We start from the raw sequence: 26,275 nt of genomic DNA on the forward strand, positions 1-26,275 counted from the left end.
AATAGAAAAAGGCACTTCCAAAACTGTGGCAACAAAGATGTGGCAACAATTAAATACATCATTCATCTATTTAAAAATTGTATTTCCATCTCTGTTGCAACATTTTTGGAAGTGTCTAAAATGACTGTACCCATATGTACAAGTAATTGGTGTTTGGTGATGACTTTTTGGCCCAAGTTCTGCATTTAAAATCACACCAGAGGTGTTCAGCTGGGTTTCTGCAGACTTGGCAAGTTCTTCCACACTGACTGAATCAATTATTTCTTTTTGAACCTTGCCTTTTACACAGAGGCATTGTCATGTTAGAATAGAAAAGGGCCGTGTCCCAATGTTGCTATAAAATTAGAAGCACACAATTCCCTAGAATATCATTATATACTTAAACATTCAAATTTGTACTCATGGAAATTACTAAAGAAGTCAAATCTGCTCATTAGAAGGGGGTGTCCCAATACTTTTGTCCATGCAATGTATATAAAAAATATGTAAAATATGTTTTGTTATATATATTATCCCATGCTCAAGAAATAGGGAACAGTGAACACACTGCATGGGGACGCTGTCAATCAAATGCAGCTCAGTTGGAGCTCTTTCTCAACATGCTGATTATCTGAATCAAGTGTGTTAGATAAGAGAGACCGGAATTGAGAATCACTGATGCAGGGAACCGCTTCTCAAACCTGTCCTGGAGACCCCCACCACTGCACATGTCTCCCTTATCGGACACACACAATTCAAGTCTGGCAGTGTCTACTAATGAGCTGATGAGTTGAATCAGGTGTGTTAGCTGAGGGAGACAATGGCCGTTTCTCAATACCAAGTTCGCAGAGTCTGGACTTCCGTCCTTTCGAGTTTGGACTTGCCAAGTTCGACTCAGAAGAACGAACTCTCGAAGACGGGAGGACGAACTGAATTCTGGGTTATGGCCCGTATCAAGTCCGCACAAGTCACCTCTCGATGCATCCTCGGTAAAAGGGGCGGATCAAGAACACATCCGGGGATTTGAACTGGACTTGGCTAGATGTGAACTTTGAATTGGAACAGTACTTGGGCAGCGACTGATGACGTTTCACAAGTCCACAAGAACACAAGTACAGACAAGTACGCATATTGAGAAACGGCCATACAAAATGTGCAGTGGTAAGGGCCCCCAGGATGAATTTGAGAAGCACTGGTGGATGGAGTGTGTTACGTTCAAATATAACGAGGCACTAACCTTTTAGTGGCACTCATTTAATTTCTGAACTATCACAATGAATGAACCAACATAATCAGGTATACACAGAAGTGGTGCACAGTTGCACATGTACAACCAAAATAAAAATGCGCTGGATAAACAAGATCAGGTCACTCATTTGCTCCCTGACATAGCCGGCAGCTGTTAATGCATAATCAGTGTTTTAGATAGACTAACTGTAATACTGTATAAGATTATCATTCGAACTGAAAACATAAATCTAGGCTCCTGTATCTGTTGCTGGTTTAGAGCAAAACGCAAAATTGTGGCAATCACTGATGCACTTCACTCGGCAGCACTAAAACCAGCAACACGTATATTTACTTGCCGGCAACCTGCAAAAATAAAGGCTTGGTTATTTTAGGTTTGAAAACGTGAAAATTCATGTTACAAAATTTTAAAAAGTAAAGAGGAAATTTACAAATTTAAATTTAAATATTAACATTGTTTAGTTTTTTTTCAAAGTGTGCTATAAAATAATAGTTAGTTAATAAAATTATTTTAAAAAATATAATTGAATTATCACTATTTATTATTATGTTATTATTTAAAAAATAAAATAGAAATTCAATAATGCTATTATTTCCATTATTTAATTTATTTTTAAATTTTTTTTTTTTTACCAGACTGAACAAATAATGTGCATCCCAGCACATAATAAAATGTTGGCACAGTATTTTTCTGTTTCGGATAATTCTCAATGCACTTTTTAGCATGACGTTTCACCACTGAACATGCAAGAAGCAATGTAATATAATGTTTGACAAGTGTGGCCATAGGAATACATGTTTCATTAGCCTGGTTAACCATAGCAATATCTATATCACAATACTGATAGTTTATGAATCGCTCTTTTGTTTTAAAGAAGTAGCAAATTAAATGTTTGAAAGCCATAAAAAAAAAAAAATGTTAAAAATCTTATCATTGTTCCATGCATTTGGCCCACAAAAGATGCAGCCATCATTGTAAAATCTGCCTGCCTGGATTTTCACACAGGTTGTCTCTCCTGGTTAAGAATACAGATAACATTATTTGCCCCCTGCTGTTTTTTTTTTCTTTTTCTAAATCTTTTGAATATCTAATAGCCTGACACGTTCACTGAGGGTTGATTAGGCATGTAAGAATCTCTTCTCTGAATGAATGCCAGTCATTCATTCAGCCCCACGATACAAAACAGTACAATCCCACACAGTGCCTCTTATCTCCCACGTTATAATGACTCCCTATTCTGCTCTCCCCCTCACTCAGAGACCTCATTAGCACACCATACCTTACAAAAACACTCCTGGGAACATCAATGAAAGAACAGGTCGACACAGCAGAGACTCGATACAGATTAGCGTCTTCGATAGGTTTTCTACAGCAAGCAATGGAATGGAACACTTCACTGTACAGTATTCACTGTATATAGTACTGTACATGATACACTATGCAGCATGTGACAATAAATATATTTGATATTCCAATTAACTACTAAGAAAGAACTTGAAAGAATTGTGCATTGTGGCTTATACGATTTCCTTGAAGTGCGCTCAATTTGTGTAACCCATGCATACAAAATATGTGCATACTGAACACTATACATGCTGCATATTGCAAAAATGATGCTATAGTACTAAGTAGCGTGACATTCTGAACATTGGCTTTCACTTGAGTCCCCATGTGCTACAGCAAAATCTCATTTTGGATGGTTTATGGTTTAGACATGACAGCAGGCATGCTGCAGAGATTTAATATAAGTTTAGAACATCAATCTAAACAGCTGTGGCAACAGCATTGTTAATTGCAATAATGGAATGTGATTTAAATGCCCTCGCTGTTCGGTTTCCAGCGTACAAACATAATTAAAATGATGCCCTGAGACTAGCTAGAGTGTGATGGCCTTTGAAAGTAGCATTAGAGGTTTTCCTCTTTTGTATCTAGTATATGAATAGAATTGGTATGTCTAATACCTGGAAAGCTCATTAAAATGTGGTTGAGGTATTGTCTCGTGAGATGGACACTGTGAATAAAAATACAGGCTAGGTAAGAGTTTCATTAATAACATTAACATGATCACATCTAAAAATGCTTAACTGATTGTTTGTCGCTGAACATTTAATTAGTTTAAAATGACAAATTAATATATTATCTTACTTATACATGAAGCTACTGATGGGTTTAGTGTTATGTAATATTTGTTAACGATTTATTAATGCACGTAAGTTTTACTGATGGTTGCATAGCTATTAGTTCTCGATTGCACTGATGGTGTCAGAATGCTGTATAATTGGGCTGTCATAAAGTCTCTGTCTGTAAAATAGCACTTTAAAGATCAATTAAGTGTCTGCACTTCTAGAGAGGGGTGAAAAAAACATTTAGCTAAAAAAGTGCTGACTTGCATGGTTGGCTGGAGGGCTTGTGTCTATTTTAGTGCTCACTGAAAGCACATTTGTCTTGATACGTAGTTGCTAAAAATCTAGCTTACAACTATGTGAACATGTTTGTATAGTTGTCAGGAACTGCATTGATGCTTTTTAACAAAAAAATAGAGATAGAGAAGGAAATAGATATCACAGCTATATGTGCATTTATATCTCAGCTATCCAGATAAATTAATAAAGAACAATGATATGTTTAAAAATTACTCTAGGTTAACGATCATTTATAAAAATCCTTGTTGATACATTAAACATTAATTTAATTTACTTCACATGTTACAATCAAATTCAATGTTTGAAAGTAGATTTAAAATAAATATTAATTAGAATAATGTTTAAAAATAGTTCTGGCATGATAACAATTTAGCATGATAATGTACATGTTGATGTTAACATGTTTTAGCATATTTATACAGGTGGAGCTGGGGAAGGTGGAGGGATTATAAAGCGCATTGCAACTGCTAAAAGAAACACTAGCCAATTTTTTGAATGTTGAGCAGCAAGCTCATTGGCTGCTGATACAAAAAGAACCAATCAGCTGCGGCATGTGAATAATGATGTCATTGAGTTAGAACATATCAACCTGTACCATCTATAGAGTTTCATGACAGAACTTTGCATTTTTAATCAAAACAGAATTTGAAAACTAGAATAATTTTGATTATTCTAATATTCTTTTTATTTTCATGATTTTGTCATGGAACGTACACTTGCCCACGGCCTACAGCGATAAGGCGGAGGATGATTTACAGATTTAGATTGCGCAGATGATATTGTGTTGTTTGGTAGAGAAGCGGAAAAAGCCGAACTATGGATTAGCGCATCCATGAGCAAGATCCTTCCTATAGGATATGTTCACGCACATACTCCAGTACGCATTGACCAACAGCATCTTGATGAAGTTGATCAGTTTACTTATCTTGGTAGCATTGTGATGGTGGATGGCAGCTCAGACCAAAACTTCACAAGACGACCGGGAAGGCCACGGAAGTTATGCGCGATCTGCACGCCTAATCCAATCTCCCTGGGAAAATCAGACTTTTCAATTTTATCATCACTTCCATGGCCATTTACATGAGTGAAACCTAGAAACTGTTGGAAAGCATCACCAAACATCTAAATGTCTTTCAACAACGTCTTCAGCAAATACTCTGGGTCTCAAATCGTGACCATATTAACAACAAAGAAATAAACAGAGGAACTGCTACTTGCCCTTTGGCCATTATTGATATCATTTTGCAGGCTATATTCTTCACCTACCATGTCGAGGACGCCACTCCATTGGAAATGGAAGCAAGGATGTCCAAGACAATCATGGTAGCGTTCATTCTTCGAAGACTTTCGCACCATCGACCTATCATGGGACAAAGCCGAAACCATTGTGATTGACCAAGTCCGTTGGAGACCGCTTGACGCCCAAAGCGCCACATGGCACAGCCAGAACTAAGTATAAGACTAAGTAAATAAAATGTCTTTATTCAGCCCAACACCAAGCACATGAAACCCCAAGAGTAAAATTGTTAGTCTCCTAAAGCTTAATGGGACATCCATTCTTGCTCTTTTTGCTCCCAATCTGAACACACAGTACGGTGCCTCAGTGATTTTCCTCCTAATGCAGGGGGTCAGACGTCAGTATTGGCTCTCCGATGGCAGTCTGCCAACACTCTTCAAAGAGAGCGCCTGCTATAGCTCTGAACATGCAATTAAATCCTAACCTGAGCAGCTTGGTATTGAGTGCTGGGATGGAGCCAGCATTGGGACTGAAGCTGTGAAGGAGAGGCAGGCATCTTTCTGTGAACTCATCCGCCGGCTAATCCCGAGCTAACAAACTGCCGTGGCTGGATTCCCAGGTAAGATGTGAATGTCACTGTGAGGTCAGGGAGCGTTAACTCAACCACAGGGAGAATAGTAGAATCTTCTCTTTCATTCTGGGCAGGATCATATGGAAGAGTGTGTCTTAAAAGTCTCCATGATGACACTGACTGTGAGGGCAGAAATATACTCTACACGAGTAGAGTATAAAAGACACTGAAGAAATAAATGGGCTAAAATGGATAAAATGGGCTGACCAAAAACAATCATCCCAATAAGCAAAGCGATTAGTGCATGTCCTCCAGAATGTTGACTCTGCATTGAAGTCTGGCTTGTGTTATTTCCAGATTTCATTCTCCACTCTTCTGCCCATTATTTCTTGTCATTTCTAGCATGCCAGAAACCTACTGATAAGCTTATCCTCAAGCATGCTGATTCTATAAATAGTAAAACAGCAGCAAATGTAGTTTATATGACTAGTGCAATTAATACAAGGGCCGCCATCTAAAGGGGATGGCAAACCTTCACCTGGACTGTAAGTGCATTGACTTCTATTTATTTATCTATCTGTCTGTCTGTCTGTCCATCCGTCCGTCTGTCCATCTACCTATCCATCTATCTATCTTCACGTTCTAGAGACCTGGATAATTGGTCATAGTTGTTTGTCACCGGTAGCAGTTCAGACTGTTCTAATCCACTATAATATTATACGATGCAGTGAGCATGTGTTATAGTAAAGCAGGCGCAATTAATTACTTTCCTCAAACCATTCCTGAGCAAATTTTGCCGTGTGCAATACCCTGCTGAAAGAGAAGGAGAGGGAGGCGATTGAGCTCAAGCCCCTTCCCCTTTAATCGCCAAAGCTAAAGTGCCCTTTCTGTCCTATCTAGGTGCCCTATCTATAGGGATGTGATTTCTACTGAGCTAGACCTACCCCCTCTTCAGAGAAGATTATCCATGATCATTAAATGACTTTCTGGATTACTTGATTGATCAGTCATGCTATCGAGCAGCTGTGTATCAAAAGGCTTGTCTGGTAAACTGAACATGCATCACTTTTATGTCTCTTGTACCACAGACTCATGTTTTATAGAAACACAACTGCTTCCATCTTGCATCTCTACTGCCTCATTTTGCAATAAAGTTATTAACTTTATTGAAAATGACCTCAGATTACTTCAGTATTACTATTATGATAATATTGTTACAGCGTTTGTATTGTGCCATTTTTTCTTAGAATAAACTTTAAGATTAAAAACAGGTAAAGTGACAAAATTAACTCAAATCTGTATTTCACGTCTACATATTTATTTGGTGAGTAGCTGTGTAATAAACTGGATAATGTAGCCTTCAGTCAGCTGGTCATAGTAGCAAAATAAACCCTTTCAGTGTATCATGACCGATCTATTTCGCATTGGGGTGCTGATCAGGATTCATACTGTGATACATTATCACTCGTAATGCAAGTCTTCAGAAGGCTTGGAATATAGAAAAGTTTTATGGACTATTTTTTAAGACACTTTAATGTTTCATTGAATACACAAAGTAGTAAGGGTTTGGAACTGGATTAGGGTGAAAAAAGTATGAGAGAATTTACATTTCTGGGTGTACGAGCCAATTAATCGGCTTCTGGTGTCAAAAGTAATCAAGAAACATAAATACTTCAGCTGTAATTTTTAATAAATGTAAAGATCTGCAAGCTACAATTTCATTAATAATGTAGTTTGCTACTGGGCGTTCGTCTCACAAGAAAACATGGGTGGATCAAGAAGCGATCTGACTCCCTCCTCCCTCCACTCGGCAATGAATCCCTCCCCTCTTTAATTTTCAGCATGGGCTTCTGTACATGAGTGCCATACTTCATCAAACACTCTCACCTCTGTCTCTCTTCACTGCTCCAACTATTCAAATGGGAACTTAAATTAATCGTCACTCATCCAATTTTGAATGAAGGTGGGGGAGACAGCGTATAGGGCACAGTAGATAACGTATTGCCAACCAGAAAAGTGGATGGGAGGACCGCCACTTGTATTTTCTCACCTTGTCAGTTTAGCTTGCACCTGTAATGGATGAAGCTCTCTCATGCAGATCTTACAGGCCCACAAGTCTGGTAAATGCCGATGGCACTGATACACTGGACAGATTTGCCTTTTGGAAAGCGTTCGCTGTAGTGCTGCAGTAGGTTTGTGTATGTGGTCCCCCTCCTTATCATCCCTTCACTTTGTTAAAGACACAGCAGAGATAACCTGCATTGTTTCCCCCTGTAAAATGAAATGGGTGAATCTCACAAAGAAATATAAAAACTGTATCTTAGAACTGTAATTATCAGCCATATGGACATTACTTTGACACAGTCAAAAAGCTGTAAAGCTGCTTGAAAAATTATATGTTTTGTGAAAAGCACTATACAAATAAAGGTGAAAAAGGGTCATCTTTCACTTGCCTGTGCTCAGGTTCGATTTAGATTATTTTGTTGCATTACTAATTTAAAAGTTAAATGTCCAGTGAATGGTGCTAAAAGGTTAATGCTATGTTGTGTTTGAAAATAACCTACACTAAATCCTACCCTAAACCAACTGACAGTTTTAACAAAAGCAACTAAGACAAGAAAATGCATTTTCTGAAGCAACATTCCATTTCCATGTATGAATTTTTTAACAATGTAAACTTGTTAGGTAGCTCACTTGGTACAGCACTTCACTTGCAATATGGAGCACTAAGGTACAAATCAAATATAAAAGAAAAGCTGTACCAGGTGAGCTACCTAACAAGTTTACATTGTTAAAAAATTCATACATATGGAGCTGGTTATGTGATGTAAATGTTAAAATGTATTTGTCTATAAATAATCCACGATGTTCAAAGTGACATCATTGTATTGTGAAAAGAAAATCCATCCTTATTAATTAAAAGTCTGACCCTATAATTATAAATTGTGTCAAACGGATAAAGGTTGGTTGACTGCTACTAGGGTTGCTGGGCCCCCTGGACAGTTTATTGACTCGGGTTGAAATTGCGTTCCAGGCCGTTTCATCAGACCATACTGGATCAAGGCCACTAGAATGTTAATTTTAGCTAGAAACTCCAGTTAATTAAATGAATAAGTACTTCTGTGCACTGCAATGTTTTCGGATTGAAAACCATAATTAAATGCAGGATTAAATGCAAAAATGTGTTAAATGATAATGATAACCACAGCAATGTGGATGGAGAAAACAAAATCCAATACTGTATGCCTGAATACATCTGTGCAGTTCTTGGAGTGTAAATGCAAAGTAATGGACCTGCCACTTGTTCTATGTAAGATATACGGTAAGAAGTTTCAGTAACACTTTATTTTAGGGTCTCTTAACTAGTTGCTTATTAGCATGCGTATTACTACAATAATAGCCATTTATTAGTACTAATTAAGCACATATTAATGCCTTATTCTACATGACCTTATTCTATATCCCTAATTCTACTCAATACCTAAACTTAACAACTGCCTTACTAACTATTAATAAGCATCAAATTAGCAATTTATTGAGGGAAAAGTTGTAGTTAATAGTGAATAAGTGTTCCTTATTCTAGAGTGTTGCTGAAGTTTCTTTGTTTTTTCACAACATTTTGTAATAAGACTGCACTTTTAACATTATTAAATGTAATTTTACATTTCATGTTTTTATAAAGTAAATATGAATTTAAATGTTCCTTTTGGGTAAGTAGTCACATTTTTTTTTTAACTAGTGTTGATTTTGCAGTAAAAACAATTGTATGTAACAATTAACTAATTAGCTGTTCTATCCAGATCATGTTTCACATTGTATTAATGAATATGGGTTTTATTTAGGGGTCGACGACCCAACAGTCAACGATCCGATACTTTGATAGGAGGAGCCTGATTCAACTCCCAATCTCACAGTCATGCCTGATTTCACAGAATTACTTCAGAGATCAACGCTAAGGATTTTTTCTCAGGATTGGTTCAAATTTTTACCTGCCCTGCCAACATTTTCACTGGCCCTGACACACACACATAAAATAAGTTGCTGTTATCATTGTTTTTGATCTCTATTATAATAAATAAGCTTATATGACACCCATATATTAGATACCAAATAAATTTTACAATTCTCTATAAGTCGTAATATAACGTTATGTTGTATAAATAATGAAGAATATTCTATTGTCATGAATCTGGTCTATGAACTTCCGTTAACTCACCACCAGAGGTCACTCACTCACCACATGGACTCTTGCACTACACTAATTGTTGCACGTCACCTCAGACTACAATTCCATCATTCATTGACGACACACACAGCTGATTGCACTGATCACACACCCTTCATAAACCATGGACTTCCTCTTCCTCTCTGCCGAGTATTGTATAGCATATATCCTAGCAATAGCTACTCTATTGCTCATAGATTTTTTTTTGTGAGGGCATTAACCAGCCGCTCAAATCGCGATTAACCCTTGAAGGTCCCTGTTCGTCTCTAAGTGATTTTATGGACTATGCTTTATTGACTGTTGGTTCAGTGTTCACTGTGGCTGTCACGAAGGAACGCAACACCGCACTCACTCGTGTAATGGCGGCCGCACCACAGCACGCTCACAAAATGGCAGCGACAGCGGAGCTTGATCGCAAAATGGCGGACACAACAGCATCCCGTTCTGTCACAGCTGCCAATCCTGAATCAAGCCAATAAACTGCTGATCATCATGAATCAAGTCAAGTCACAGTTGATCGTTGTGAGTCAAGCCAAGTCACAGTTGATCTTCGTGAGTCCAGCCAAGTCACAGCTGATCGTCGTGAGTCCAACCAAGTCACAGCTGATCGTCGTGAGTCCAACCAAGTCACAGCTGATCGTCGTGAGTCAAGCCAAGTCACAGTTGATTATCGTGAGTCAAGCCAAGTCACAGTTGATCGTCGAGAGTCAAGCCAAGTCACAGTTGATCGTCGTGAGTCAAACCAAGTCACAGTCGGTCGTCGTGAGTCAAGCCAAGTCACAGTTGATCGTCGTGAGTCAAGCCAAGTCACAGTTGATCGTCGTGAGTCAAGCCAAGTCACAGTTGATGTTAAAGAGCCAAGTCAAGTCACAGCTGATCTTAAAGAGCCAAGTCAAGTTATAGTTGATCTTTGTGAGTCCAGTCAAGTCACCGTTGATCATCACGAATCAAGTCACGTCTCAGCTGATCGTTACGAGTCAAGTCACATCTTCTACGGACCTTCCAAAGTCTCTTCACGTCTCCGCCGATCTGCCAGAGTCTCTTCCCATCACAGCTGGTCATCCAGAGTCATGCCACGTCACAGCTGGTCATCCAGAGTCATGCTACATCACAGCTGATCATCCAGAGTCATGCCACGTCACAGCTGATCATCCAGAGTCATGCCACGTCACAGCTGATCATCCAGAGTCACACCACGTCATAGCTGATTCTGCTCTGTCTGCCCTGCTGTGGTGGTCTTCTACTCTGGTCTGGTGGTTTCCTGCTCCACCTGCTCTGCCATGGAGCTCTTCTGCTCTGCCCTGGTGGGCTCCTGTTACGTCTGCTCCGCCCTGTTGGGCTCACGTCCTATCCGCTCCGCACTGGTGGGCTAACTCACTTCCGTTAACTCACCACCAGAGGTCACTCGCTCACCACATGGACTCTTGCACAACACTAACTGTTGCACGTCACCTCAGACTACAATTCCCATCATTCATTGCACTGACGACACACACAGCTGATTGCACTGATCACACAGCTGATTGCACTGATCACACACTCTACATAAACCATGGACTTCCTCTTCCTCTCTGCCGAGTATTGTGTAGCGTATATCCTAGCGATAGCTATTCTACGGAGCCCACTAAATTGTTATAATCTTGCCTTGCCTGTTTTCTCGTGTTTTTATATCTGCCCGTATTTCCTGGATTAACCCTTTGCCTTGCCGTTCAGACTGTTTGCACCTTGTTTGGATTATTGCTTGTTTACCGGGATTATCTCTTTGCCTTGGATATCCTGTTGGATATTGTTTACCAATCGCCGACCCACGCGTGCCCTAGGATTACTCTGTCTTGCCTGTGTTGTTCCTGTTTGCCACTGAATGAACCTTGCTTGTTTTGTAACCACGCCTTTGAATAAAGCTTGCAAATGGATCTGCACGCCTCACGTCTTGTTTGCCCCGTTACAGATATATGAGATATGATGAGTTAAATCCCATTGATTAAAAACCTGCTATCAAATGCTTCATTCTGGTCATCTTCAGCGCACGCAGCTCAAAACAGAAATACAGAACATTAATAACTTCTGTCAGATACATAACGTTATAATGAGAGCACTATTGTAAAAAATGTTGTGAATTCTTAGAGTTTCGCTGACCTTTAATGCTATCTTTTAATCAAAACATAAAACATTATTTTTGTATCTGCGAGGCATCCCTAACACATTTTCCCTGTCGAATGTCTGACTTGACATTAATGTATCCGACCGTCCTGCGGAACATATGATTCGACTATTAGTCGAATCTATCGGCAAGATTCGAAAATTTCGATCCGACTATGAAAATCTTTAGTCGGGGACACCCCTATAGCTTTATTTTTACATTGTTTTATTATCAAAACTATGGTGTCACGGTATTCTACAAACCAGGCTTCTATCTCTTTTTTGTAGACAAATATACCATTTTTTATTTTTAAGTGAGTTATGACCTGGCCATATCTTGACAGTTTTATTCACCCATTCAAGCTATGTTCATAAAATGAGCTGAGCAGGATGGCTTATTCGGTTTTATTCAATATTGCTGCCATTGGTTCAGAACAGATAGCACAGACAACGAATTGGCAAACTCAAGATGTCTTTCAGTCAACCTTGCATTGCCATTCCAGGCAGTTCAATGGCATGCTAGAGGTCAGCACATCATCACAAGAGCAATGCTGGCCCCAGATTTAATGAGATTGTGGCACACTGTCTGTCTCAGAAAACAAAGCAACAATAAAACTGCTTGCTTGTTTTGTTCTGTCCTTGCATATTGACTTTCTTGCCATATTTCCTGTTTCCTGTCCAAGAGAACAGTTTACAGCTGCACATACTGCAATTACGGGGGTGGAGAAAGAAAGGGAGGGAGGGAGGGACTAGAGCCCTGCATTTTTTTTTTAACTTTATAAAAAAAAACATAGCCGAAACAGTATTATAAGCTGTTTTGGGAGAAGAGGGAAAAAAGACAGGCTCGGTGTCGGTAATTCCGATAAGCTGTCGGACATGGGCCGGACTAGGGCCTGAGCGTCTCGGGCCAGGGCAGGGCTAGGGCCAAAATTTGATGCCCTTGCAGGGCTCTAGGAGGGAGGGAGAGAGGAAAGAAAGAACGAAAGAACGAAAGAACGAAAGAAAGAAAGAAAGAAAGAAAGAAACTTATAACATTTTTATCTAGACCAAAATTTATATTGTAAAGATATAATGAAAAGCTGTATTTTCTTGGCCTTTTGAAATAAAAAAGTTTGATGTTACATACTACAACATTCTTAATGTAAAGCTCCATCACTTGTTGGTCTAGACCAGAGGTTTTAAACATTTTGACGCCAAGGACACCCATATATGATTATTCCCTTATGATAGACCCCCTTCCTAAATATAGGCTGTTATATATTTTCATTTTTCAAGTAACATATACATTTTTAAATATAACTCTGATTGTATTCGTCAAAAAGAATAAAGTCATAAACACCTAGGATGACTTTGTAACGGTGTGTCAAGGCAGGAAGACACTGGAGACATCAGGAGGTTTCGTAGGAAGTAACATTTAATAATAAACTCAGGAACATGGCGAAAACACACTCTAAATGTAACTGAGATTGGACAAAGACTGCAATGAAACTGAATGCTTATAAAGAACAGGAAACAAAGGAGTAAACAGGATGATTAATAAACACAGGTGAACTAAATGATGATTAGACAAATGAACGAATGAGAACAAAACCAAATAAGAGCAAACAGGAAACTAGAAGGGCAAACACGTAACGGGCTTGAGGGTAAGTAAATCATGGGGTAATTTTCATTTTTGGGTGAACTATCCCTTTAACACTTAACCCTATGGGGTTGGTGCCAGACTGCAATGTTAACAGGATTCCAAATGATTTGAGGCCACGGAGCTCACTGGGTGGGAAGGAAGGTTATGCAGTTTTAGTACAAATTTAACAGTTTCATATCTATTTGATTCTCATTCACCATGCTCCACAGTAGTTTATGATCACTTAAAAAGAATGCTCTGGGCCAAAACCCCCATGTTTCAATTACCAACTCATTTATGGAATTAAAAGATTAAAGAGCACTGCTGGCATTCCGTGTTTCTAACTCTAAAGCAAACAGACATGCAACATTCCATTATCCCTCCAGGACACTGGAACAGTCACAGTAGTAATATATGCTTTCCAAAGCCAGAGGAAAAGTATTTGATTTAAAGTGGCGGAAAGCTTTTTCAGCAGAGGTGAGATTTGTTTATTTTGCATGTCGAAGTCATTGGAGTAAATCTAAACAGTTGAACCACTTTAGCACATGGCATTTCAGAGTGAAAACTTGCATCAACTACAATCTAGTGTGAAACATGCTGAGATATTTAAAAATTTATTTATTTTTTCTCAGTGCAAAAATACATTTTTATGCATATTAGGTTCATTACAGCCTTACTACCAAAAAAAAAAAAAAAACTGGACAATTAACCTTCAGAGAGTAAAAGGTGAAACTAATTTTAATATTTTATTAATCATGGCATCAGTAATTTAAAGAAGACAAATTCTATAATTCCATGTTGTGGCATTACTTTTTTCACCCCATTTTCCTTAGAGGTCCAATGCCACTGTACCTTTAAAACTTTTATAAATAACTTCTATTATGATTGGCTAAGCACTTAGCAGGGATACTATTCATTTTGCATGCAAAGTTGTTGAATATTGTATAGGCCCTGATATACTGTATGCAGTCATATGCATGTTATAATTATGTTGACTGCAGTTACATTTATGCAGATTAATTTACAATTGTGAATGTTACATTCTACATTACAATACAACTCTCTTAAAGAGTAAGAAAAATCGGCAACACTTTATTTTAAGGTGTCCTTGTTACACATATGTGCTTACTATTATAATAACAATTAATTATGCATAATTTCATGCAAGTAACACTAAGCCAAACCCTAATCCTAACCCTATTCATATAGTAAGTACATGTAGTTAATTAATATTACTCAGCACTTAAATGTACAATTACACTGTAACAAGGACACCTTAAAATAAAGTGTAACCGTAAAATCCCGTTTGATGTTGCCATTGTAGTTAAAACTGAATTGTCTTTTCATAGCAACACTATTGTTGCTATGAATTTGCTCTTTATAAACTTTATTGCTTAGGTGCAAATACTTTATACAGTAAATAGTGATCTGGTTATCACATTACTCTGTGTGTGGTTTGCTCCCTGTGCTTATATATTTGGAGTCTAACTTACTGAATACAGATCAGCACTGCATGTTTAGAAATCATTCATACAGCTTTGCCCTAGACCCAGTTCATCGTGACATATAATAGCACATCTACTGTGTGGCAGAAAAGCTGTTATGTTAGCATTTATTGTGACATGCTTTAATACAAGGTTAAATGAACAGAATACTTGATAATTTCACTATTGTCATTTTGATTTGATGCTCCTTTCTCACCTTGGCCATCTGAAATATGTGAATATAACTGTTGCCATTGGTTTCAGACAAAACACGCACACAAACTACCAGAACTCAAAATAGATGATTGTGTCTATTGTGTCTAAAATGTACAAAAACATTCATAATACATTAGAAATGGCATTGCAACACCCAACACCCTTGCAAACACCCACAGCACCCTAGAACCGTGGCAGAAACCTCTACATTAGAAAGAACCACTTACATTTTATTTGGATAATGCACAAATCTATTTTTATAAATGCTTTTGTATTTATATATGTTTCAAATAGTTAAATAAAGAATCCTTAAGTCACTGAGGTTCTATTTTCCACATTTTGTACAGCATGACCCTGGACGACGCTTTTTTAATGCATGAAAACACATTGTAGACGTGTAAAAAAAGGGTTGACACTGACTTGAAAAGAGTACCATGACAAAGAGCCCAAAACAGACTTGCTGCTGTAAGCCAGTGTGAGGCAGTAAACCATGATTAATAATTTAGCTTCTCTTTCTTTTCTCATAACTCAACACAAAGACACAAATGAGGCTTTACAATGTACTACACTAAACAAGATATGACATTTTAAAAGCTCCATTTTTCAAACTATAACATTAGCAAGAGCTACATATGGTACATAGTGAGATGTTTTGATAACGCGTTAAGGAGCAGAGATGGCATATTTTTTCTTACAACATGGAGATAAAGTGGAAAGGCTAGAAATCCTTTACCTGAGTGTTATTTTGACCCAAACGGCATAAAACAGGGCATTTCTGTAGCTCAACCAATCACAAATGGAGCTTGCAATGGCACGGTCATGGATTTGATTCCCATGGAACACATGCACTAACAGAATGTACTGTATGAACCTTGAATGCAATGTAAGTTGCTTTAGACAAAAGTGTCTGCCAAATGCATTAATGCAAATGTATATGGTTTATTTGGCGATGTCTCTCACTCTTTTTCTGAATATCTTAGAGGCTAATTCCCAAACCAAATAACATAAAAGTTTTTGAGTTAACTTACTGAATGCAGAAAAGAGCAAATACAGAAAACATTTACATGTTACTTTCACTTGCAAAAGATAATCAGAGAAAATTAGGATCCCTTAAGATCAAACCATACTTTTTTTTTTTTTTTTGTAAATTAGTCTCTGTGAAATTCTGAAAAAGCGTGACAGACATCACCAAATAAACCATACACTTATACAATGCAATTATGTCCTTGCCCGTAATGGTCTGGAAACATCAGCGTTCTTGTCCCTAGGAGCTCTAGTTAACAACTTTTTTGCAACGCGCTATCCCCGTGGGCAAACACAATGAGAGTGACAAGCCTTCATTAAAGCATCCAAATTCAAATGTTATTCTTAGCCTGGGGAGCACTGAAGCCATATTAAATGAATTCATATGAGACCGGGCAAGAGAATGGAGCAGCATCGCTCTTCCATATCTAGTGCGCCACCGCACAGGGCCTATTTCATGTGCCACCTTCATTATCGCCATAATCCCTGTGGACAAGCCCTATTATAAATTGGAAAACGCTTAGATTTGCAGTTCTGATTAAAGCTTATGTATCGTGTAATTCAAATGCTTGACAGACTGGAGAGATGGTGAATAAGTGACTAAATTCATGTTTGCTGAGATTTAACACCTTATGAGTAAAAAAGGCGCTAATAGAAAACAGTGTATTAACTTGCGACAAGAAAATAATCTTTAAATCAGCAGAAAGCACCACTTTTGACACTCTGCTGTATCTTGCATGGTTAAAATTGCAATGTATCCAGACTATTGCATATGATGAATTACCAAGTGTTACTGCGCTACGTTATTGGCTCCCCGGCAAGTGCAGTCTCTTACATCAGGGTAAAAGCATTTCATGAATATTTTTAAGCTATGTACATATTGCAAATGTGAAATTCATATATGTTTAATGCATGAGGTGTGTTACCGTTAAACTCTGAACACTGAGTCAGCAAGAACTTCTCTATTTTAATCAATTGCATGCAGTTTCGTAAGGTGCACATCAACATCAAGCATAGCTCTTGAAATGTTTTCAAGCATATAGCAGTTTCTCACAACCATTTCTGCAGCACTTCAAGAATCTCCATTCCTCACACTTTCGAGAAAAAGCTTTTCTTTTTATGTTATGGGAAACCTCAAGGTTATGGCGGTCAGATAAATTAGCGGTAATATGATGATGTAGTACCTTTTTCCTGTAGGTTGATGGCCATTTATTACATTCGGGATGAGGCTAAAGATTTGAAAAGATAAAACCCATCCTAGCTCGGAGATACAGACGACCAATCTCTCATAGTGACTGTGCATGAGCAGCCCAGGTGCTGTGTCAAAATGGCTGGTGGAATTGGCCTACTCTGTCTATGGCAGCAGAACACATTGCTCTGGACAGCTCCTGGCCAAGCTAGTCACAATTCAATTCCCTGACTCATTCATCAAGCACTTGGGGTGTTTGGGTCACAGGATGGGCCAGATCCCCATCGTCCCATTCATCCGGAGTCCGCCAATGATAAGAAGCCATTAGTCTGCCTCTGCCAGCTAAATGAAAGGGCTGGAGAAATCATGCAGAATTTGTTTTCAGTTTGACAACCTCGCCCCAAAGCATAGATTCAAGAAACCAGATAGGAGAATACTTGCATAGTGCACAAGTTCACTGTTTGGTTGCGTAGTTTGCAGGTGAATGGTGTGACAAAACAATATTGTTTGCTTGCATCGTAGACTGGAAGCAGAAACTGTGCAAAACATTAAATGAAGTTGCCCAACATGCATCAAGGGCACCATAGAGACTACCAAATCATACCTCATTGTGTAGAGAAGAGTTCCGTTGTCTACCAGCCGCAGGAGTTTATTGGGTGTAGTCATATTATGGGCTACTGACTTCTTGCCATTGTGGAAGAAAGTATCCGGAGTCCAAATCTTGCTGGCGAGCAAGTTGTTAACTGGAAGAACCTGCATAGGCCCATCAAACTTCAGCCTCTCATCCCGCCAACTTTGCCGGAAGAACACATCAATTGTGTATTCCTGGAGGAAAAAAAAAAGAATAAGTCAAGACTTTCTGACAGCCCTTTTTAAACTTCACTTTACCCCCAAGTTTTCTCGTTCCTCTGATCGAATGTCCTCTTAGAAAGAAAGCGTGTGCTGGCATGTGAAGCTTTTTTCCAATCTCGGCAAATGACTCTAAAATGGGAAAAAGATTCAGACTTTTTCCTCAGACTTCATATTTAACAGATTTTCCTGTTCGCTTGGCCTTGATTGGTCGAGATGCTTTTCTCAGTTGTACACTTCAATAATTCATTGCACTTTAAGGAGAGATGCAGCCTTGTTGGTGTGAGATCCTTAAGGCTCCTTCAAAAGTTCAAACTCGAATGATTGCATTTTCACAGCTGTCGCTGGAGGGATAAAACAAGCTTTTTTTTAAGAGTTATCTCTCTGACCATATTGCTAACATGGAACGGGACACTGTCCTCGGTGAACCATCCACTGAGCTGGGAATAGGAATCGTCTCAAATCCACAGCATCTTCTCCAGTGATGAGTATCGCTCATGTTTTAAGACTTCCATTATTGATGAAGCAATCCTCTGCAGGTTCTCTATGGGTACAAACATCAAAAGAAATCTTATCTGCTTACATTTAATAAGTCATCCAATGCCATGAATAAAAATAGTGGCGAAAAGTTCTTCGGGAGTTAAAAATGAAAATTTTAATCTTTAGAACGCCACATTAATCACTGAGTGGGATCTGTAACTGAATCTTGTAACTGAGTATGTGACATCAAACAATTACAGGACATGTCTCTTTTTTTTGTTTTATGTTCTGCATTACAACCGAGAACTATAAGCTTTTTGTCACGCTTCACAAGGTCCAATTTGCTGGAAAGATATTTGGGAAGCAACAGACGGAAATCTATGTTGCTCAGTCAATCAGAAATGTCAAGAAGCTCTTGCACAAAGGGAAAAAACAAGTCAGATAAAACCACTCATTACAAAAGCCTTCCAGCCTTCAGCAGAAGGTTTTGCCACGATGGCAGGAAATCATACTGCTGTAGCTCAGTGAATGACAGGTTGAGTTTTCAGCATTAAAGCGTCTATGCTTGTCATGTGCATGCCAGTGTACATCATTTATTTACACTGTAAAAAGTGATAAGTTGACTTAACTTAAAAAAAATTGAGGAAACCCCTTGCCTTAAAATGATCAAGTAAATGATAATTAAAAACATTAAGTTAAGTGAATTTGACAATTCACTTAACTTATTTTTTTAAATGATTTACTTAATAATTTTTAAGGCAACGGGTTTCCTACACTGCAAAAAGTGATAAGTTGACATAAGTTAAAAAAAATTGAGGAAACCTGTTGCCTTAAAATTATTAAGTAAATAATAATTTAAAAAAATAAGTTAAGTGAACCTGACAATTCACTTAACTTAATTTTTGTAATTATTATTTACTTGATCATTTTAAGGCAAGGGGTTTCCTCAATTTTTTTTAAGTTAAGTCAACTTATCACTTTTTACACAGTGTAGTAAGCTCCAGACTTCAATCTGAAATTGTTTCAGATTAAAATTCTGCGGGTACTTCAGTTCCCAAGAAGTCGTCTGTATACCATCAGAAGTGAAAGCTGACACCAAATGACATCTACATCAGAAAGCACAGGAATGAGTTCAAGCAGGGTTTTCACAATCAAATTCAATGTTTACAATAACTGAGGAAATAAAACGAACACCATTTAAAATAAACTCACACAATCTCAAAATGCATCATGTATCACAGATTGTTTTTCGTCATTACAACAGGCTGGGACACATATTCATCAAGGCCTTGGAACTTAATGCTGCTTATCAGCAAAACAAGGAGGGGAGCCGGAGCGGACTGGTTACAGAATGCTTTGAGCGAGGAGGGGAAATTACTGTTGCTTCACTCCACTACACTCACACATACTTCGCTCAGAGTCCCTTTAACTCAGTAGGGTAAATCTAGCTTAACTGTCCTCTGTCTGCCCATCCTCAAATTTAAGAACTCTTCAAATGGTTAATATAATTAAAGATTTTTTAAATACTAATTAAGATATTTAAGAGATTGTACTTCTTGTTTTTGTTTTTTTTTAAGTGCATGGCATATGATGACCCCTTCAGAGTACATGACAATTGAGCGGAATTATTAAGTAGTGTGTAGTGTAGTGTAATGCAGTGCAGTGTAGTGTGTGTCTCTCTCTCTGTGTGTAAGTAAATATTCAGGACAAAATGCCTGGTAAGCCTGATAAGTGATATCTGCATAATACTGCATACAGGGTTATCCATAAAAGACAATATTTCTCAACAAATCATGAACGAAACAAAAAACAAATGCAAATATTGTTCAATTTAAATAACGCAACACTTTGATAGATGGTGTAGTACACCGTCACTTCTGCTCAAGGTTTTTTTAATTTGCATATATTTTGTAATAGTATTTGTTCATAGCCAGTACCTACAATACTGATGTTCCCTGCATGTAGATGTCAACTTATGAGTCAGAATTAACACGTTTTCATAAAGTGACAAATAAATACAGCACTATTGCTTCAAGGCAGATTGGAATGGGACAAGAAACAGAACTTTACTGTTAATGAGGATGATTGTGACAAGGTGTTGGTGAAGAACAGAAATGTGATCGAAATGTGATCAGACAAGCATGGACGTTCCCGCATTACAACCCAATAAGGGTCATTTGCTTGAAGCTTTTTCAGAGAGCTCTACAGAGAGCTGTTGTTTTGGTCAGACAAAGGACAAACATGTGTCACAGAGATAAAGCACTAGATGTTAGTGTGCATGACCCGATGTCTATAATCTGTAATCACAGCTGTGCTGATATAGAGCAACAGTTTGATAGCACAAGTTTGTGGAACTACTTCCTTCCACTACAGATTCAAATCTCAAGTTGACAGTTTAACAGATGAGCCCAAGCCTCTGTTACTAATTCAAAATGTCACTTTAGAACTACAATGTAGAGGAACGCAGAGTTGCTTTACTGAAGTTAAAAGCTTATTGTATTATGTAGAGTATTATAAGAGAGATTCACTGTGCAAGTGTGATTAACTGCATCTGATACAGCCTTCATTCTTCAGCTCCATCTCATATTCACAATAAATCATTAGTTTGAATGTCCGCTGAAGAAAGCGATACCTTTGTCATACTATCATTTCATCTGTTACGGGTGATTTTCGATGACAGCGCCGCTCAGTGTAGTTGTTGGTCACGTCTTACAAGGTGTTGGTTGAAAGAAAGCAAAAATGATGTTGTTGATTACAACCTTGTTTTGGTCCCTTTCAAAATAAAAGTCTTTGTTACTGACTCATTTATAAAGACAGTCTCTTGTTGCCATCTAATGGTCTAACAATGTAACTAAAATCACCATCACTAACAGATCATTTCTCAATACCAAACACTACCATTAAATACTACTATTATTTATATAAAACATTACTTATTGAACAATAATATTTAACAAACAACAACAACTATTATAAAAGTTGCTAAGCAATTCAGTCAAAAGTACAAAGGCAGCACATTAAAGTTATGCTCCCTGCTAAAACTATTTGTTCTGGGACAAATGATAAATTAATGAGACCAAAGACTGCCCATTAGATTCACCCAAGTCGAATTATAGCTCATGTTTAACCACTATCCACCTTATTTTTCAATGCAGAAGTAAGCTGTTTTCTGGTAATGTGCGAGACTTCTGGTTCATTAGCCGATGTAGGGAAATAACGAGAAGAATAACGAAGCGCAGTAAATGGTAAAGCTGTTTGCACTACAAACCAGTGTGTTCATGATTAACATAATACATTAAAATAACACACCAGTTTTCAATATCATGCAGTAAAATTAGCTGTTTTGTACATCTAAAAATAGATGGAAGCGGGTGAGATACATTAGAGACATTAAATTTACAAATGGCCATGCCCACGCTTACTGTAAAAATAAGGTGGATAGAGACAAGAGACAGCGGCAAATTCCAGAACAGTTTGGCCGAGGTAAATATGTTCTCAGCTAGTTCATGAGTATTGCATAACCGCTAACATCCTGAAACTCACATCTCCAGAAATATCCAAGCAAATTTTCAAATAGAGACTATCTTTTAAGTTTAAACAACCATGTTCTTGCCTAATCACTTATTTTATTTTAGAAACAGTATGTTGACTTTATAATATGATTCATTTTTTCACAAAGTATCAACGGTATTTAATCATGAAAAAATATATAACTTTTATTATATTTTCAAGGGGATCATCACATTTGGCTTCCAAATAAACATTATTGGTACATGAAAGGCAGATTAGAATATTTTTCAAGCCTAATCTTATGGTGAATAAGGTAATTTATAGTGATGTATACAGAAATTCAATCAGTCATGAAACCAAAATTGGCTTTACCAACCGCATTGATTATAGTCAGCTGAAATATCTGCTCCAGCTAACTTGCCACTTTCAAAAAGCACATGGCAAAAACTCTTGCAAAGAATTACAAGGCCCATTAAGGTGAGCACACAGTATGTACAGTGGCTGGGAATCAGTAGTGATATGAAGACTAACATTACAGAGTGCAAACACTGTCAGACTAACTGTCTGGCACCATGCAAAGGTCTCTAATGAGAAGTGAACTGCCTGTGAGACTGTCACAGTGCTCAGCTTTAATTACCTGATTGTAATGCAGTACTATTCCAGATACCTAGAAATCGCACATCTGTCAGACTCTGTTAGCAGAAGTGTAATTGGGAAGCTGAAATACATGTCTTAACATGCCCAGTATTCCAGAGCCGCTCCAGTGTTCTAGTAGCTCCCACTAGTGATGGGTCATTCATGAACAATTACATGAAAATCACATTGTCTGATTTTAATGAAATCAAAATGCAGACAGTGATTATAATAATGGTAGAGCATTCCCACGAGTTGACACAGGACAAGTGGCTTGAAAAATGCATGTATGGATATAATAAGAATTATTATATAATTCAATTATGAGAAACATAAATTATTTGTTCACCTCCAGAGTCGGGAGACTTTTGTTCTTTTCGTCATGTGACAAGTGAATTGTTAATGAACACGGTCTATCACTGGTTTATGTCAGATGTATAAACCTTTAAAATAATATATGAAGAGTTCATTTGCAAAAGCAGATAATTCAATTTTAATAAAAAAAAAAAAAAATCATGTTTTTTCATTGTGCATTCCAATTAATCCCAATCAAACTACAGTTGGGTTATTTTGATTAGGTGAAAATAACTAAAAAAATATAGCTAACTAACACAATAAAAAACATGATAACAAAACATACTTAAAAAAAAAAAAAAAAAAAAAAAGTTATCTGTTTTAGCAAATAAACACAGTTCAGGGCAATGATTAAAATGTCTAATCGCGATTAATCGCATGATGTTCCGTGATTAATCGCATTGTTATGCACAGAATTCAATAATGAATTCTGAAGTAGTGTATTGTGCACTTTTCATTTAAAAGTACTGCTATATGAACAAAAGTGCAATAACATTTGGTTTGCAAACACATTAAACAAATATGGTACTTTTTTACAGCAGTATTCCTTTTACATAGTAGCAGTTAAAATATTTATTGTAAATTTCAACTTATAACATTAATGTAATCAAGTTAAATATAAAACCAAAGCTATTTGCCACACTCTGGACAATAACATTTTTATAGAAAATATTCTATAGTTTGTTATAGAAAAACAAGTTATGCTCAGCGTCCATACCATTATAACAGGGACCTTCTGAGTAGAGACCTGTACTATCGCGGGGCCCAATGGAACAGAGTGCGTCGCGGGACAACACTTGATGGGCGAGTGCGGGTGGATAGAGACTCATGTGTGCAGGATGCGGGAGAATAGGGATGTACTCACACTAGGCAATCTTAACCGTGCCCGAGCGCATTTGACCCCCAAGTGACCCCCGCTTCGTTTGACTAGTGTGATCGCTCGGGCGCGGTTCGTTTAGCTGTCCCTGGCTCGGTTGGAAGAGATGGGCCAGAGCGCGGTTCAGTTGGGTTCAGGCGTAGTATGCATGTAGTGTTAGCGCGGAACGCAATGAATGATGCATTTATATAGCGCTTTATTGTGTATTGCTGTACACCCAAAGTGCTTTACAATCATATAGGGGGGGTTTCTCCTCAACCACCACCAGTGTGCAGCATCCACTTGGATGATGCGACGGCAGCCACAGCACAACGGCGCCAGTGCGCTCACCACACACCAGCTACAGGTGGAGAGGAGAGAGAGTAATTGAGCCCCTATAATAGTCATTGAGCCACTATAATTGAGCCCTAATAATAGATCATTATTTTGTGTATTTGGTGTAACATAATATGTTGACATGTTTTATCGTACAAAAAAACATTATTTTTCAAATACTGTACATTATTGTAAGTCCTCTATGCCCCGCCTCTCTCAAACGCTTCGATTTCTACAAAGTGCCTCCTTCCGACAAGTGCAGTCTGCTCTGATTGGCCAACTGGCACAGTGCATTGTGATTGGCCGAACACCACAAGCCGCGTCGGAAATGTAACTCTCCTTTCCATAATCGCCACCTTCAGCTTTCAAAATTATAGTAAAGAAAGACAATAAATAATGTCCTTAGTTTTACCATCAGTTCAATCCTGAGAGGGGAACAGAGTCGCGTGACAGACACAGTGATGAAGCTCATATCAGCCTTCTTTCTTTGCGTGAACATTATGCAAATATTTCCACATCTTGACGTCAAGATGTGGGGGGCGTGTTTGAACGAGCCGTTTTAGGGGGGTGTGGCAAAAGAGAAAGGAAAACTTGAAATCACATCATATGACCCCTTTAAACATTACGATTTGTACTCATAGAAATTACTAAAGTAGTCAAACATGTTCATTAGAAGGGGGTGACCCAATACTTTTGGCAATATAGTGTGTGTGTGTGTATATATATATATATATTGTGAGAGGGCTGTGTGTCACCGCGTCCCAAACAACTCTAAATAATAAACCACAAAGTTAACAAAATGATACACTCATTTGGCCCTTCTCTGCTGTCTTCACGTGCTATCGTAAACTTCCTGTTTCCCACTTATGAAGTCGTGATTACAAGCATGTTGCATTATTTTCTGTTAAAAATAACAGTGAACAGTGGTTTGTGAATTGATGCTTAGCCTAATTCATTTTATCAGGAGCGCTGATAACAATTTTATGTGAGCGCTGCTGCAGTCTTAGACCCTCCCCAAATGCTCTCATTGGTTGAGACACGTGATGACACCCAAGCTAGAACTGATCAGCGCTGTTAAGAAACAGAGTTGCGACACGCTTTGATCTCACCGCCACGCGGTCACGTGGTTCATGGAGCTCTCAATAGTTCCAAACAATTCCGCGCTGTCAGTAGGTTTGAATGGGATTAATCGGGTCAGACAACAACAAGGGGTATATTTGCAGCATTTTCCGGCAAATATTAACACAAAACGTCCATTGATTAATTTGTTTAATACACTGATAGTAGCATTTTGTCTGTGGAGTTTAATGGAAATAATATTAATGGGTTTTTCTTGTTTAACTATGGAGTAAAAACTAATTAGTATGTAAAATGTGTTATTGTATTAATATATATTTCTTCATCTATGGTCATCTATTATTCACATTTTAATACAATATTATGTTAAACTATAAGATACAATATGCATACACAAGTGAATATCAATGAATGCTAGAAAAATGCTAGAAATTGTTTTAGCCATTTTCAAAAAAAACATCTAAAAGACATATTTTTTGCCACCATCTGACCAATTAATACTAGCACTTACCTATTCTATTCTATTCTATTCTATTCTATTCTATTCTATTCTATTCTATTTATTTATATTTATAAAAAAAATCATTGCTATGTGAATCATTGCTATGTGAGACTGGTCACAGCACTTGTATTTTGTTGCTCTTTCGTTGGTCTGTTTGCTTCTACATTGTAAGTCGCTTTGGATAAAAGCGTCTGCTAAATGACTAAATGTAAATGAAAAAAATATAAATTTAAGTTTTGCAAATACTTCAAAATAAAAAAGGAAACCAACTGTATTCATCAAAATATTTTATTATATAATATTATATAATATATCTAACTGC

The 26,275-nt window shown here is 37.7% G+C and overlaps 1 protein-coding gene across 1 annotated transcript in view; it reads right to left on the reverse strand.

Moving 5' to 3' along the window:
- The window catches only part of LOC306862548 (gamma-aminobutyric acid receptor subunit alpha-3-like), a 158,285-nt gene that overhangs the window by 59,298 nt on the left and 72,712 nt on the right, over positions 1–26,275 (reverse strand). The window contains exon 5 of the mRNA XM_079405404.1: positions 17,961–18,181. Coding sequence (XP_079261530.1) covers positions 17,961–18,181 — 221 coding nt within the window. The remainder of the gene's footprint in view (positions 1–17,960; positions 18,182–26,275) is intronic.

This window comes from Barbus barbus (assembly GCF_936440315.1).
Source record: "Barbus barbus genome assembly, chromosome: 43".
Classification (NCBI taxonomy): Eukaryota; Metazoa; Chordata; class Actinopteri; order Cypriniformes; family Cyprinidae; genus Barbus; species Barbus barbus.